Source organism: Sebastes umbrosus, chromosome 15 (assembly GCF_015220745.1).
Source record: "Sebastes umbrosus isolate fSebUmb1 chromosome 15, fSebUmb1.pri, whole genome shotgun sequence".
NCBI classification, from domain to species: Eukaryota; Metazoa; Chordata; class Actinopteri; order Perciformes; family Sebastidae; genus Sebastes; species Sebastes umbrosus.
In genome coordinates this window covers 1885134-1900220 of record NC_051283.1, presented here as the reverse complement: position 1 = coordinate 1900220, position 15087 = coordinate 1885134, and the positions used below count along the sequence as shown (strand labels likewise).

The 15087-nt window shown below is 40.2% G+C and overlaps 1 protein-coding gene across 1 annotated transcript in view; it reads right to left on the bottom strand.

The window, feature by feature from the left end:
• LOC119503507 (chromodomain-helicase-DNA-binding protein 4-like) overlaps positions 1-12696 on the bottom strand; it is a gene marked incomplete at its 5' end in the record, with an annotated part of 41445 nt that extends 28749 nt beyond the window's left edge. The window contains 4 exon segments of the mRNA XM_037795338.1: positions 5710-5777; positions 5780-5948; positions 7674-7783; positions 12600-12696. Of these exon segments, the coding sequence (XP_037651266.1) occupies positions 5710-5777; positions 5780-5948; positions 7674-7783; positions 12600-12696 (444 nt within the window).
• Positions 12697-15087: the final 2391 nt, after the last annotated feature.

Genomic DNA, 15087 nt, shown 5'->3' with positions numbered 1-15087 from the left:
ACAAGCCGTCAGGATTTCTGTCCATTTGTGATGTCACAAATCGACAAATATTTAGACCATTTCAAAGTTTTAAACGTAAACATTCTAAATGTGTCCCAGTTTATTTCCTGTTGCAGTGGATGTGAATGTCATCAGCTGACAGGAAGTAAACATGGACCCAAGCTGTTGCCTAGCAACGCAACTCTGTTGCAATTCCATTGAAATGTACTAAAACGGTGCGTTTCAGACAGAAGGTGAATACAGGTATATTCAGACAGGACAGTATGAGGAAATAATTTTTTTTGAACATTAAAGTATGTAAACATGTTCTAGTAGAAACACAAAATACAAGTATGAACTTTGAAAATGAGGACGATATGTCCCCTGTAAATCACTTATCAAGTTCTAGCTTTAAGATTGTGAAAAAATGTATATTGTTTTTTGAGTTTCACTTTAATACTTTATGTGACACTTTTGCTCAAACAAAACATGTAAACAGAAGTTTCGGCTCCGGGAAATTGTGACGTAAATTCAACGTTACTTTTGACGTTCTATATAAGAGATGCACCGATCGATCGGCTGATCTTCAGCTCGACAGGCTGTGACTGGTGACCGGCCAATCAATCTCAGATATAGCCCATTCTGTGCCGGTCACATGCGCCACACAATGGTTCACCTCGCGTACACAGCGGCAGAGACAGTAACCGACTATTGTCACAGCACACACACACACACACACAGTGTTGGCGATTTGGCAACTTTCTTGCAAGATTTAGAAACTTTTCTGACCCTATTAGCGATTTTATTTCTAAAAAGCAACAAAATGTTGTGACTTATTCAGACCATCGGGGGAAAAGCGAAAAATATATTATATTGTAATTCATTCCCACGATGCTCACAGTGACCCGCTTTTCCCTCTCCACTGTCAGTAGGTGTGGGGCAGGCAGGAAGATGAACGCTCGCCACAGGAGTGGGCGTTAAAATAAAATAATATATTACCCCTCTTCACCTTCTTGTAAATATATACTGATCCTAAATGGTTTTGTATAGATAAATACAGTTTTAGATATATAATAAAATAGAATACAAGGCCTACATAAACAGTATAGAATAATATTTTCGTTCCTCAGATTTTATTCCTCGGATATATAAATAATAATACTATTTACATACCATGTTCATAATTTATAAACATACAATTGAATTTTCTGTTAAGAAAAGTTACAAACATGTTTGTGTTTGCCGTCAATAATAGTTCTTAAAGAAAGAAAATCTCAATTTGAGAAAGAAAATTGCAATGTGTGCATCTCTATTCTATAGAATCACTGATAAATCAAAAACATATGTTTGAGAGGTGTAACGATTTATCTACTACATCGATGTATCGATTTATATTCCTACGATCAAACTACATTGATAGGTACTCGTCAAGTTGTTCTTCACGGGAGACGTATATCGATATAAAATCAATTTGAAACGCAAAAAAACGGTTGTATGGATACTAAGGATTTGCACCTTGTATTTAAGGACGACAAACGTTGTATAAAGTGTTTTTTGCACTTTTATTAGTAAAGAAATAATAATAATAATAATAAAATTATGACGACAGGAGTAAAGTAAAAAAAACACAACAGAAATAGTTAAAAAAAAACCAAAAAAACATAACCTTCATTGAACTTGAATAGAAGTTGGTTTATTATATTTTTTGTTAAATATTGCACTGCCTTGTATCTTGAGAACTGAATCAGCAGGTCCTGCAGTTGCACTTTTTATTATTTTCTAATAAAAGCTGTATGTATTTGCCATTAATCATTGTGTTTACTTGTTTATATCCATAATATTTTATCCCTGATTCCTCACAAGAATACTTTGATGAATCCTGACCTGCTCTGTCCAGTATCAGATATTTATTTCACAATCACACTGACTGAAATTTTGGCAAAAAAAAGTTACTGTATTGATTTCAAATCATTGAATCGTAACGTATCGCTCTAGATGAGCCAGATATCGTCCTTGAAATCGTATCAGAACCATGGAAATCGTATCGTTGTAAAACGTATCGTTACAACCCATAATATGGATGTGTTCATTGATAATAAAAATAATCATTAGTTACAGGCCTACAATGTTGTCTTAACTTTGTCCCAACTTTCACTTCTGACTGAGTCATTCGTATCAAAGCAAACAAAGGCTGAAACTAACAATTTCATTAAAGGTTAATCTGCCAATTATTTTCTTGAATAACGCATTAATCTATAAAATATCAGACTACAGTGAAGAAGCCCAAGTTCACATCTTCAAACTTCTTGTTTTCTCCCAATCAAAAAGGTAAAAAAAACACAAATATATTCAGTTTGCAATCACAAGAGACAAAGAAAAGCAGCAAATCCTCACAAGTTAGCAGCCAGAACCACAAAATGTTTGACATCCTTGCTTGGAAAATGACTTCAAAATAGATGCCCATATATTTTTTTGCGTCTCTCTGTAAGTTTTACACCACCTTGTAAATATTCTGGCCAATAAAGCCAATTCCTAGCCCTAATATTTAATAGGCCCCTGAGCAGGTGAGCACTAATTTCAGCCACCCTGCACCTTCTTCCTCCTCCTCTTCCTCTTCCTCCTTCAGCCTTTCAAACCAAGACCTGCTTCCCGTTTCGTCATCTAACTGCTGCAGAACTGATCGAGGGCGGCTCCGACAATGAATCAAAATGTGTGTTTATCTAACCAAAAAAGAAAAAAAAGGGTCAAGAGCGCAGTGCAGTGTGCGGCGCTAGGCGGGGTTGCCATGGTAACAGCATATATGCCATTACAACACACACACACACACACACACACACACACACACACACACACACACACACACACACACACACACACACACCACACACACACACACACACACACCACACACACACACACACACACACACACACACACACACACACACACACACACACACACACACACACACACACACACACACACACACACACACACACACACACACACACACACACACACACACACCACACACACACACACACACACACACACACACACACACACACAACGCCACCCCTTGCATAAGTGTCATTAACTACAAGGCCCCCTATTGGCCGCCGGGCTTCCGAGTCCACCAGACACGGCTCTTTGTTTAAGCATCTCTCATATCACATCTCTGTTTGTCAAACCAGGGCGACTCCATTACAGGTACGCAGTCAATAGGTGCTCATCGTGGAGCAAACAAAGGGCTGGTATAAAAAGTTAGAATCCAAAGAAGAAAGACATTGGACTAGATGCTCAACATTTAACCAAAGGTACACGTAGCTCAGTTTCCTGATGTTTCTGTCTGTCTATTGTTTGGCACATTTTGAAAAAAGGAACAGTGGTTTTGCATGTTTTGGCCCATTAACTACACCTCACATATACTTTAAATCACAGCTAATTATTTGCATATGATGTTGTTGCACTTGTTTTTTTGTTTTTTTACCAGTCCAAGAAGCATGTTCATTTCTTTACATAATAAAAAAATCTGAACATCAAAATTGTTTTCCTTTTTTGTCAAAGTCACAATATCGATGTGCGGTACCACATCTACACACAGCAATGTTAACAATGCTAAAAATGAATGCAGGTTTAAGTGTCTGCAGATTGATTTTCAGGGAGGAATATGAAGAAATGGCTGCATGGAGCAATAGGGAAAAATACACTGAAAATCAATAAACCGCATGGCCCGTATAGCCTCGAGAATGGTCACCAAAAAATGTTAAGTGCACATAATTTGTCTTTATCGAGCTGAAACTTGCAAAACACAATTTGTGTGGTCCTTTAAGAGCGACATCCAAGATATTTCCTACACACACAAAATCAAACCGGTGCTGTAGGGCTGCACGATTATGGCCAAAATGATAATCAGGATTATTTTTATCAATTTGAGATTACAATTATTCATTGATTTTAAGGACAAAATATTTTTCCCATTTAAAATCAACAGAGAACTGCTTTCATTTCCATGTTGTGCTACATTCTTTCTAATTAACAACTCTGCATCAAAATGACACTTTAAAATAAGGTTTGTTTGCACCTGGATTCAGTGCATTCTCATTTTACTCACTGGCAAAAACGAGTAATATATAATACGGTATATAACTCTTTTACTCTGGACTGCAACCGCAACATTCATTTAAAGGTCCCATATTGTAAAAAGTGAGATTTTTATGTCTTTTATATTATAAAGCAGGTTTAAGTGCTTTATAAATACTGTCAAACTATCAAAACGCTCAATATACGGAGAAATACACACAGCCCAGTATTCAGAAAACTGTGCGTTTGAAACAAGCCGTCAGGATTTCTGTACATTTGTGATGTCACAATATACAATATTTAGACCATTACACGGTTTTTATTAACGTAAATATTCTAAATGCGACCCAGTTTTATTTCCTGTTGCAGTGGATGTAAATTGACATCAGCTGACAGGAAGTAAACATGGGCCCAAACTGTTGCCTAGCAACATGATTCCGTTGCAATATCTTTGAAATGCACTAAAACGGAGCGTTTCAGACAGAGGGTGAATACAGGTATATTTAGGCAGACAGTATGAGGAAAATAAAGGTTTTTTTTATCATTACAGCATGTAAACATGTTCTAATAGAAACACAAAAATAAAAGTATGAACCTGAAAAATGAGCATGATATGGGACCTTTAAGTTTTTCACAGGCTGCCTCTGTAGATGCGCGCACGGTGGCAAGACAGCGACGTTTTGTATGAGCGGAGCACACATTTTAAACGTCAATATCGCAGTCGATCGTGTTCACTTAATTGTGGGAAGGCAAAATTGTGATTGCGATTAATATTCGATTAACTGTGCAGCCCTATGGTGCAGTAATCAAAAACATAACAGTCACCTTATATTCATTTAAATAAAAGATCCAGTTTGCAAACATGCGTTTTTTCTTTGACAACTACAGATTTAAGAGATTTACCAACTGTTCTTTAAAGGTTCCCTATACGATGTTCAGAGCGTACATGCCTTTTAATGCATGTTAGTGCATGTGAGCGTGCCCCACTGGCTAGCTCATGGCCGGCGCTCTGCACTGCTCTCATACGGCGGTTACAGCTGATAACGCCGTCCGTAGCATAGTGCCCACCCTCCAGTTCTCCTCGGGTTAACACTGTTAAACACTAGCTCTGTCGGCACTGTTACTACACCGTTAGCTACGAGCCGACCAACTCGCGCCGTCGCCACGTTGAGAGCCGTGCTGAGGTAATAGAAATGTTCTGAATTTCATATTTAGCACCTTTAAAATGCAACAGCTTTTTATTGTTAGATGTAAAGCGCTAGGCTTGTGTCCTACATCTCTTTTAAAAATTTGCTTGTGATTGTCGGCCACCTGCCATGATGAGGTTTGATTGATTTCAACATTTACCATAGAACTGATCAATATTAGACGCACATTAACTGGCTGCAATTTATCGCTTTGATTAGATTCCACACAATTATGATAGAATCACTATAACTCATTACATTCTTGAGTTTTTCTGGGGGTCATTGAAGACTTTTTGTGTCTGATAAATGTTGTGTCAGAGGCTTATCAACCCTGAGAAAAGAGAGAACGCTCCCTGCCTGATTCTTCTCCAAGATTTAAGCTATTATCAGTGCAGATGTATGTGTTGAAAAACGGCACTAAAACATTACTTTTGCCCCTCAAACACCCCATTTTCCTCACCGAGTTGTCGTCATCGTCGTCGTCATCATCGTCCTCGGGCTCGGGCTCTTTTCTTCTTGCTCCTCTCAGCCCCCGGAGCTACTCCTCTTCTTCTCTTTGCCACTGCTGCCTCTCTTCTTCTTTTGGCGTCCTGGAGTGTAGTCGCTGCCCTCGCTGTCGGAGCGCTGGGCAGCGGCGCCATCTTCGGCATCCTCCACCCCGCCCACGTCCATGGGCTCTGGTGAGCTAATGGGGAGCTCCTGGAACAAGGAGAGCAGAGACAGAAGTTAGCAAACTGAAACTGGAATTCCATAAATTGGGTATCACTGTAAAGCTAGAGACTCTTGTGGATCCAATGAGCCCAACTGTATTCATGTGTGATGATGTTAGTCCCCATAGGAGACATTTCATTGTAGTGAGGCCATGTTTGAAACTTGACCTCACTGTATAAAATGACCTGTGGTGACCTCTAGGATAATCACAGCCTCATGAAACTTTACAGCCACAAACTAGAGACCTAGAGCATTCAGAGGATGGATGGATCAAACTAGAGACCTAGAGCATTCAGAGGATGGATGGATCAGACTAGAGACCTAGAGCATTCAGAGGATGGATGGATCAAACTAGAGACCTAGAATCATTCAGAGGATGGATGGATCAAACTAGAGACCTAGAGCATTCAGAGGATGGATGGATCAAACTAGAGACCTAGAGCATTCAGAGGATGGATGGATCAAACTAGAGACCTAGAGCATTCGGAGGAATGGATGGATCAAACTAGAGACCTAGAGCATTCAGAGGATTGATGGATCAAACTAGAGAACCTAGAGCATTCAGAGGATGGATGGATTAAACTAGAGACCTAGAGCATTTAGAGGATGGATGGATCAAACTAGAGACCTAGAGCATTCAGAGGATGGATGGATCAAACTAGAGACCTAGAGCATTCAGAGGATGGATGGATCAGACTAGGGACCTAGAGCATTCAGAGGATGGATGGCTTTCCTTAGCTACATTACATTACTGCTCAGAAACCTTTCTGAGCAGTTTACACCACGAAGTGCTCGCCATCCAATCACGGAAAAATGCAATTCTTGCAGAAATCTCAAAATGTCAAAAGTTTTTGATCCCAAATCACAGCATGGCTTTTTCTATGGTGCTCCTCAAGGTCTTGGTGTCTTAATGTGGTATTTTGGAGGGATTATTGATCATTTTTTATCAATTCTCCAGTGCTAAAAAATGGTTAAATTTAGCACCAAACCTGTGTAACAAATGGTATCAAACCCAAAAATTGCTGCAACAACTGATGAGACATAATAGAGCATGGGGATGTCCATCATATACTTCTACACACAGTGCTGAGCAACATTTCAAATTAATCTTCAGGTTCCCAGCTTTCAGGTGATGTACACCACTTCTATGTGATATCTACTGTTGACCTGCTGTCTCCCCCTAAAGATCCCCTGTACCCCCCCTAAAAAAAGACTAAAACAGGTCTATGTGGGTCTCAGAGGGTTAGAGAAAGATAATAGTTGTAACTGCACTTCAGGTGCCTTAAAATCCATTGTCCTTTCTAGTGGTAAAAGTAGAGATACGCTCCAGAAAAAAGTCATTAAAAGTAGGAAAACCATCATATGTATAATTCAAAGAATGATTGGAGGGAAAAAAGATGCAAGAAAAAAGTAGATTAGACAGATTTGAGGTGTCTAAATCTAAAAAAAAAAAATATGTCATATGCACAATAAGGAAATATGAGCTCCATCGTCTATTAAATGCTACCATACGAGGACAGGAAGCAAATTTGACTTGTTGGCTGTTTTGCCTACATGAGAAGATTATCTAAGTCTGCACACAGTCATGCTTTTTATTTTAAGTTCCATTGAACACGTCATTTTACCTGGACATAGGACTTGAAAGTTGTCATATTCTTAAATAGTTCCCTTACTTTTAGGGTGTAGCTACAGTAAGTGACCACACACACTCACCTCTCTGCGCGACCGCCTCTTGCTGCCCTTGCTCTCTTTGCTCTTCTTGGCCTTCTTCTTCTTCTTCACCTTCGGGGTCTCAGTCTCCGAGATCTCCTCATCCTCGTCGTCTGCAAATTCGGCCGGCGGAGACATTTCGTGGTTAAAAATATATACAGATGAGCGACTGTGTGTCAGTGTATTTGGGCTGTGTGATAATAACATTACTGAACAGAGAGATGTGAAGATAGATTGTTCAGGTAAACAACTTCCTGTCATTGAGCAGCTTCTCTCACTTGTACTTGTATTTTGATATACATTTTTTATAGAGCTGAGACGATATGTTTATCTCCCGATTCAATACCATCACGATACCTGGGTGCCGATTCATTATGTATTGCGATTCCGAACTTTTTTAACACTAAACTATGGGAAAAAGTTGAATCACACACTTCTAGGGACTTTTACTTTGGAAAATCTCTAAATTGATACAGTAAGAATGTTTGATTTTCAGCATGTATGTAGTCAGAGCAACCTGAAGTCAAATATATCAGTCATTGTCAAGAATTATTTATGAAATTGTTGCCAGCAACCCCCAAAAAATATATCAAAGAATAAAGACATTTCCCTCACAGATTATGGTGTTTTCTTTTTTAATTTATAAGGGCATGTAATGTTTTACACTTCTGGTGAATATAATCAATCAATCTAATTTCCATAAATGTATCTTGTTTATACAGTTCCCTTTGTTAACACCTTATTTTGAAAACCCGACGTAGTCCCACGTGTCTACTTCCTCTAACTTCTCCAAGGTGGTCTCTAGCTCTCCCGTCAGCTCCGTTCTCTTTATCCATCCATGGTCAGCTCCATCGGGGCCGTTTCAATGCAGAGAACAATGTCAGTATCTGGGTGCTCTACAGTTGTAGCGTCGGCCCATTTGACCATGGAGACGAGAGCGACGGCCGGCTCGACCACATGTTACCACGATACGACAACGTTTCCTGTCCGTGACAGAGTTAGCATGCAGCTTTAGCCGTGATGTCCAGCTCTGCTTTTCCTGTCAATGTGTGAAAACCCAAAGTGTTTCCATCCTTTACTGGATGTGTCGTAGTTTACCACGCTGGATTTAACATGTGAGGGTGCAGGTCGTATCCACGCTGGACCCTCCAACGTTTATACTTTCCTCGCTTTGGCTTTGTTTTTGAAACGGATATGACGTCACGTTTACTCAGACTACAACAATAAAAGCGGTACTTCTATCTACCTCCGTATCGACTCAAAATGAATCAATTATATTGATTCTGGCATTTAAAAATTGTAAAAACAAATTGCGATACAGAGGTTAATCCATTTTTTTCCTCACCCCCTATTTTTTTTAATATGTATTGTTTCTATTATGGATCAATCAGGAGGATTTTTCTATTTCAGATTACTGTCAACAGTCTGTCATCACTGAATATGAGAGGTATGATTGATGGGGCTTATTCGTTTTGAATTATCACCATCGGGATGCCACATTTTCCCTTTTGCAGTGACCAACTAACTGTTTTGGTTTTCAACACAAGTCAGGGAACAAAGCCTGGACTTGAGCGGGATGATTTAGCCCTCTTTCCACCCCTGCTGGACTGCAACCACATTCACTTGGTGTCAAATGACATTTAAGTGGTCTGTGATTAGATGGCTAGAATAAAAAGCAGCAGGAGAACCAGGACTAGTAGAGGATAAGCTAGTGTCTGGGTTAGTAGCCCATTTTACAAGTTATCCTTAGGGGGGGTGATTCAAATCAGTTTCGTTCTAGTGGTTAAAACTGTAATTTACAACTGATTAGTCATTTTACCACACCCTCCTGCCTGCAGCCCTTATGACAGAGAGGATCCCAGTCCAGTGTTTGGCACTGCCTCAGTGGCTCCAAAGTGAAGTGGTGTGGCACTCACAGCCTATTAATGTAATTGACTATGGTAAAAAAAGTAAATGGCAAGCAGCCATTAAGATGCACCTGGTGAGGAAGAAGCTCTAATGTGATGAGCTTTTTAGGTCATTATAAGGAGACCAAGCTGTGTGTGTGGATGGTGCAAGTGGGGGGAAAAAGCATGTTTAATTATTGTTAAAAGAAATCCAGAGCTTTGCTTTGTATAAAAAGCAGTGGCAAGTTTTCCAAAAGCATCTTATGGCTAAAATGATCTTAGTCCACTGGCTTACAGAGGGTGGATGATCAGGAAGAGGGGCCATGAGCTGGGGACTCGAGACTAAGACTCGGGGCAGTCACAAAAACTGGTATTTGCAACTTGACTTGGACTTATCTGCTCGATGATAGAAAAATCTCAAGTTTTGACAGAGTAGAATCTCCAAACAACAACTACAAAAAAGAGCGACAGATCGGCCTTTATTCTCAGCTGTGCAAAAAGCACCATTAACAAAGCCATAAAAAGGAAAATGTTCAAATATTGTGCAAAGTTAACGACCAAGTCGGCATATGGAAACATGAACCGATTTGCAAATTACTTCTAAAAACATGTAACTTGAGCTGAAACATTTAAATTGATTAAGCGGTTATTCGAATCAACAGAAAATGAATCAGCAACTATTTTTAGAAGCCCTTACTTTACATTTTTTAAGCACAGACCAATATTTTTTTGGTTCCAGCTTCTCCAAATGTTGCCACATTTTTCTGTTTTAAATCATTGTATAATGAATACTGTATCTTCCACGTTTGTGCTGTTGGCTGAACAAAACAAACATCTGAAGATATGACCTTGGACTCTGGGAAACTGGGATGGGCGTTGTTTTCTCACATATTATAGACTAAATGATTAATCAATAGTAACTAAAGTTAATTGCAGCTCTAGAACTTGTTTCAAACCAAGCTTCTGCCTGAGTCCATGTCTATTTCAGTGGTGGAATAAAGTACATTTACTCAAGTACTGTACTTAAGTTCAATTCTGAGGTACTTGTACTTTACTTCTACTACATTTCAGAGGACATATTGTACTTTTTTAGTACACAACATATATTTGACAGCTTTAGTTACTTTGCAGATCTAGATCATTAATACAAAATATAATCCACTAATAGATTATGGTATATTATTATAGGTTAAGCGACCAAACAGTATAAAGTCAGTAAAATGAGCTCCACCTTTACCAGCTGCAACATTACAGTGATGTACTCCTAAATGCATTAATAATTATAATCCATAATATTTATCATTCTGAAATGGGCCACTCTGCATAATGAGCACTTTTGCTTTTTGTACTTTAAGTATATGCAATGCATGTACTTTTACTTTGAATGCAGCCATTTCACTTGTAGCAGAATATTTTTACACTCTGGTACTGCTACTTTTACTGAATACTTCTCCCATAACTGACTGTACTTCCAGTTGCAGTATCTGTGATATCTATAAAGATGACAAGAAAAACATCTGTAGAAGAACACTAACGTGCGTTTATATTCCGAAAATGTAAAAAATGTTCCCACATATCTTTGTTTATGGTTCTGATTTCCTGTTTGCAACACTTTTTTGTTTATGCAGTATCACTTCACAGATTTATAAAAATACAGTGCTATTTAATGAATGCAAAGCAGTATTTTAGCACTTAAGTACAATTCTGAGGTACTTGTACTTTATTTGAGTAGTTTTAGGACACTACATTTCAATGGGACATATTGTACTTTTTAGTACACAACATATAGTTGACAACTTTGGTTACTTTGCAGATCTAGATCATTAATACAAAATATAATCCACTAATAAATTCTGCTATTATTATTATTATTATTATTATTATAGGTTTAGATACCCAGCAGTATACAAAGTCAGTAAAATGAGCTCCACCTTTGCGAACTGCAACATTACAGTGATGTACTCCTAAATGCATCAATAATTATAATCCAATATGTATTATTCTGAAATGTGCCAATCTGTATAATAAGTCATGTTACCTGTGTACTGTAAGTACATGCATGTGCATTTACTTGAGTAAGGTTTGGAATGCAGCACTTTGACTTGTAACAGAGTAGTTTTACACTGTGGCATTGCTGAATACTTCTCCCATCACTGATGTACTTCCAGTTTCAGTATCTGATATCATCAGGTGACAGAAAACAAACATTGTCTATCGTTTCTTTGCTGTTCAGAAGAACAATAAGGTGCATTCAGATCGGAAAATGTAAAGGTGATTCCACATCTGTTGGCATAAATCTGTTCCTGTTTGCACACTTCTTGTTTATGCAGCATCACTTGACATATTAATAACAATATGGTGCTATTTGATGAATGAAAAGCAGGATTTTAGTACTTGAAGCGAACTTGCAGGACTACTTGTTCTCAACGCTTCCACCGTGTACGCTGCGCGTGCTCGTCGGTATTATACAAACTGTAAACAAAGCCGTGTTCAGTCGGTGTTAACAGCAGCTATTAAACAAGATACATCTGCTCGGTAAGACGCTAGATGTGTTTTACTATGTTGGATTATTTGTACTTTTCCTCCCAGTCCACCTGAAGGCGCCGGCCATGAGGAGGGAACACCGAACACTGAACGTCACCGGCAGCTTCACAGCTAACTGGCTGCCTCCATCTTGTCATCGACACGTAAATAATGCCGGTACGGTAGCAGGCTGACGGTAGGCCCCGGGAACATGCCGGGGAACCGGCGTGACTTCACAACAATACAGCTGGATCTCTATAGCGGTCCCGCCTCTGGTTGTGGTCGGTTAAACCGGCTAAACACGGGGATTTATTCCATCTAAAAGGTGTTTAACAGCAGCGACCCGCGAACTAAAGCGACTGAGCTGCTGCGTCCGCTACCAGCAGCTAGCCGGTAGTTAGCATGGACTAGCATAGCGCGATGCTAACGGAACATGATTGATCTGAATGTAAAACTAAACATCTGCTGATGCTAGCCGTGTGAACATTAGCATGTGAGCTAACAGATGAGCTGGTCTTACCGTGCACTAACCGCTCCTCCGGGGCTCCGTACTCCTCTCGGTCCTCTCGGTCCTCCTCGCTTCCAGACAATCTCGGACAGCAGACAAACTTTCTATTTAGTTAGCTAACACTTTAGCCAACTTAAATAAAGTTGTTGTTAGTGGGAATAATCCAGAGTTATGGTCACGGTCTGGAGGTGAGTCCCAGGTGGGTGGTGAGGTGAGAGCAGCCGGCCCGCTTCAGACAAGGGAACAAGAAACAACACACAAGAAATAACGGAAGTGAATATTGAGCACCTAAGAGAGCCTCAGCTTTGAGCCAGCCGGTACCGGCACCACGGGGACCTCTCTGGATCACAATGGAACTTTATCTGGTTATCAAGTTGGACAGCTCACACAGATTACCACCCTCTCTCTCTCCTTCTCTCTCAACTCCATCTCCTTGTTCAGATGACATGCCATCTTGGCCACAATCGGTAGTTTCCGTGCCATTAGCATGGCGGGCTAACGCGAGGTTGGACCGGCGGCCAGCTGAACATCTGACACTAAACTACACAGTTAACATCTCATGTTAAACCATGTCCGTGGAACCGGCATCACGACCATCTGAACTCCCATTTTAAACAACAATAAAGCTGACAATACTCACTACTTGATTCCCCCGCACAGCTTCCTAAGCTCCCTAAAGCTGAGGAACTCCGGCTCACTTTGAGTGTATTATCAACTACTTGGGCAGCTCTTGTGTTAACGCTATTAACACAACTATTAAAATAGAATTTCCGTGTTTTTAGTAGGCAGCGTGTGCGCAACGACGCCGTCTCACTCTTTTCTCTGCCTTCGCAACACTACACACACCCGCGCGCGCGCACACACACACAAAGAGATCAGGGGGCAGGCATCCATAATATCCCCCCCCCTCCTTCACACACTACACACACTTCACCCCTCCCCCACTGCTGCATAGTACCTTGCAACGTACAGACCATAATAGTCAACTCACCCCCTCCCTCTCCCTACCAGTCTCTTCCCCATTCCTCCATGCACCCACTCCACCACACCCCTCCCTTAGCAACCATGGTTACCATGGAGACCACCCCCCCCTCCCACCCCTGTGCGGCATCCCATAATAGTAATGAGCGCAGTCACTGAACATCCCTCAATAATGCATAACTCCAAAAAAGAGAGAGATCGGAGAAAGGAGGGGAGAGAGGAGAAAGAAAAAAAAGGAAAAACGCCATCACATGGACAACTGTGTGTGCCACATGAGCTGCTTACTTGAGTGTGCATGTTTGCATGTATGCGCACGGTACTGTATATGAGCCTGGCTGCAAAGCATGTAGATGCAATGCAAAGGGTGGTGACCACCACTTAAAAAGCACCTAAAGGTCACAAAAAGTGGTTGACACCGGGTGGACCCAGGTGTCACCCCCACCTCCTATACTTCTTTATATTTATTACTAACCATATATGTTTTCATCAGCACGACGGAGGCCCAACAAAGGTAGGCTGACTTAAAAAAAAAAAAAGTCCAATATGACGGTTAAAAGTCAGGTTATATGCACGGCCCTCCAGGGAGGGAGGTCACAAAGGTCAAACTGTAGTCAAAACCTTCATGTCTGCTGCTGTACAAGCCCCCCCCCCCAAAACAAAGAACCAGTGAGAGCCAGGCCAACAGCTGAGTTAAAGCTGCACACACATCACACACGCAACAGTGCACCAGCACTTAGCTCCACAGGCGGCTTATATGTGTAAATGCGTTGCAGTCAATTGGGGAAAAAACGTACTGGGTCCTAGGACAGTTTAATTTTCCCACCATTAACTTGTCTGCAGTTGCATTTGATTGTGGAGCAAAATGCAGAACGTTTTGTGCTTAGTGGGTCACAGAGGCGATTCTGAATGACGTTTCACTCACAATGGGAAAATACAAAGTGTACATGTCAACGCTAACGGGGAGTCTCTGTATCTTGAGGCCGATGTGATGAGCAGTCGAGAGTGAGTTATGTGTTGTATTGTATGTAGCACTGCAGGACCAATCCGCTCGGCTGATGCTGCCAAGAGCACGACGGAGGTAGTGTATGGTGTGTCACAATTGAGGGGGAAACAAATCGGAGATTTCCAGTGAAGTAATTAAAGTCAGAATACTTGAACGAGAGAAAAAAAGTTCGCATATTACCAGAATAAAGTCATAAGTTTACGGGAAAAAAAGTCGTAATATTACAAGATTAAAGTCATAACTTTATGAGAAAACGGTCGTAATATTACGAGAATAAAGTTATAACTTTATTTGAAAAAAAGTCGTAATATTACAAGAATAAAGTCATAACTTTACGAGAAAAAAAGTCGTAATATTACAAGAATAAAGTCATAACTTTACGAGAAAAAAAGTCGTAATATTAACAGAATAAAGTCAGAACTTTACGAGAAAGAAAGTTGTAATATCACGAGAATAAAGTCATAACTTTACGAGAAAAAAAAGCCGTAATATGAGAATAAAGACATAAATTTACGA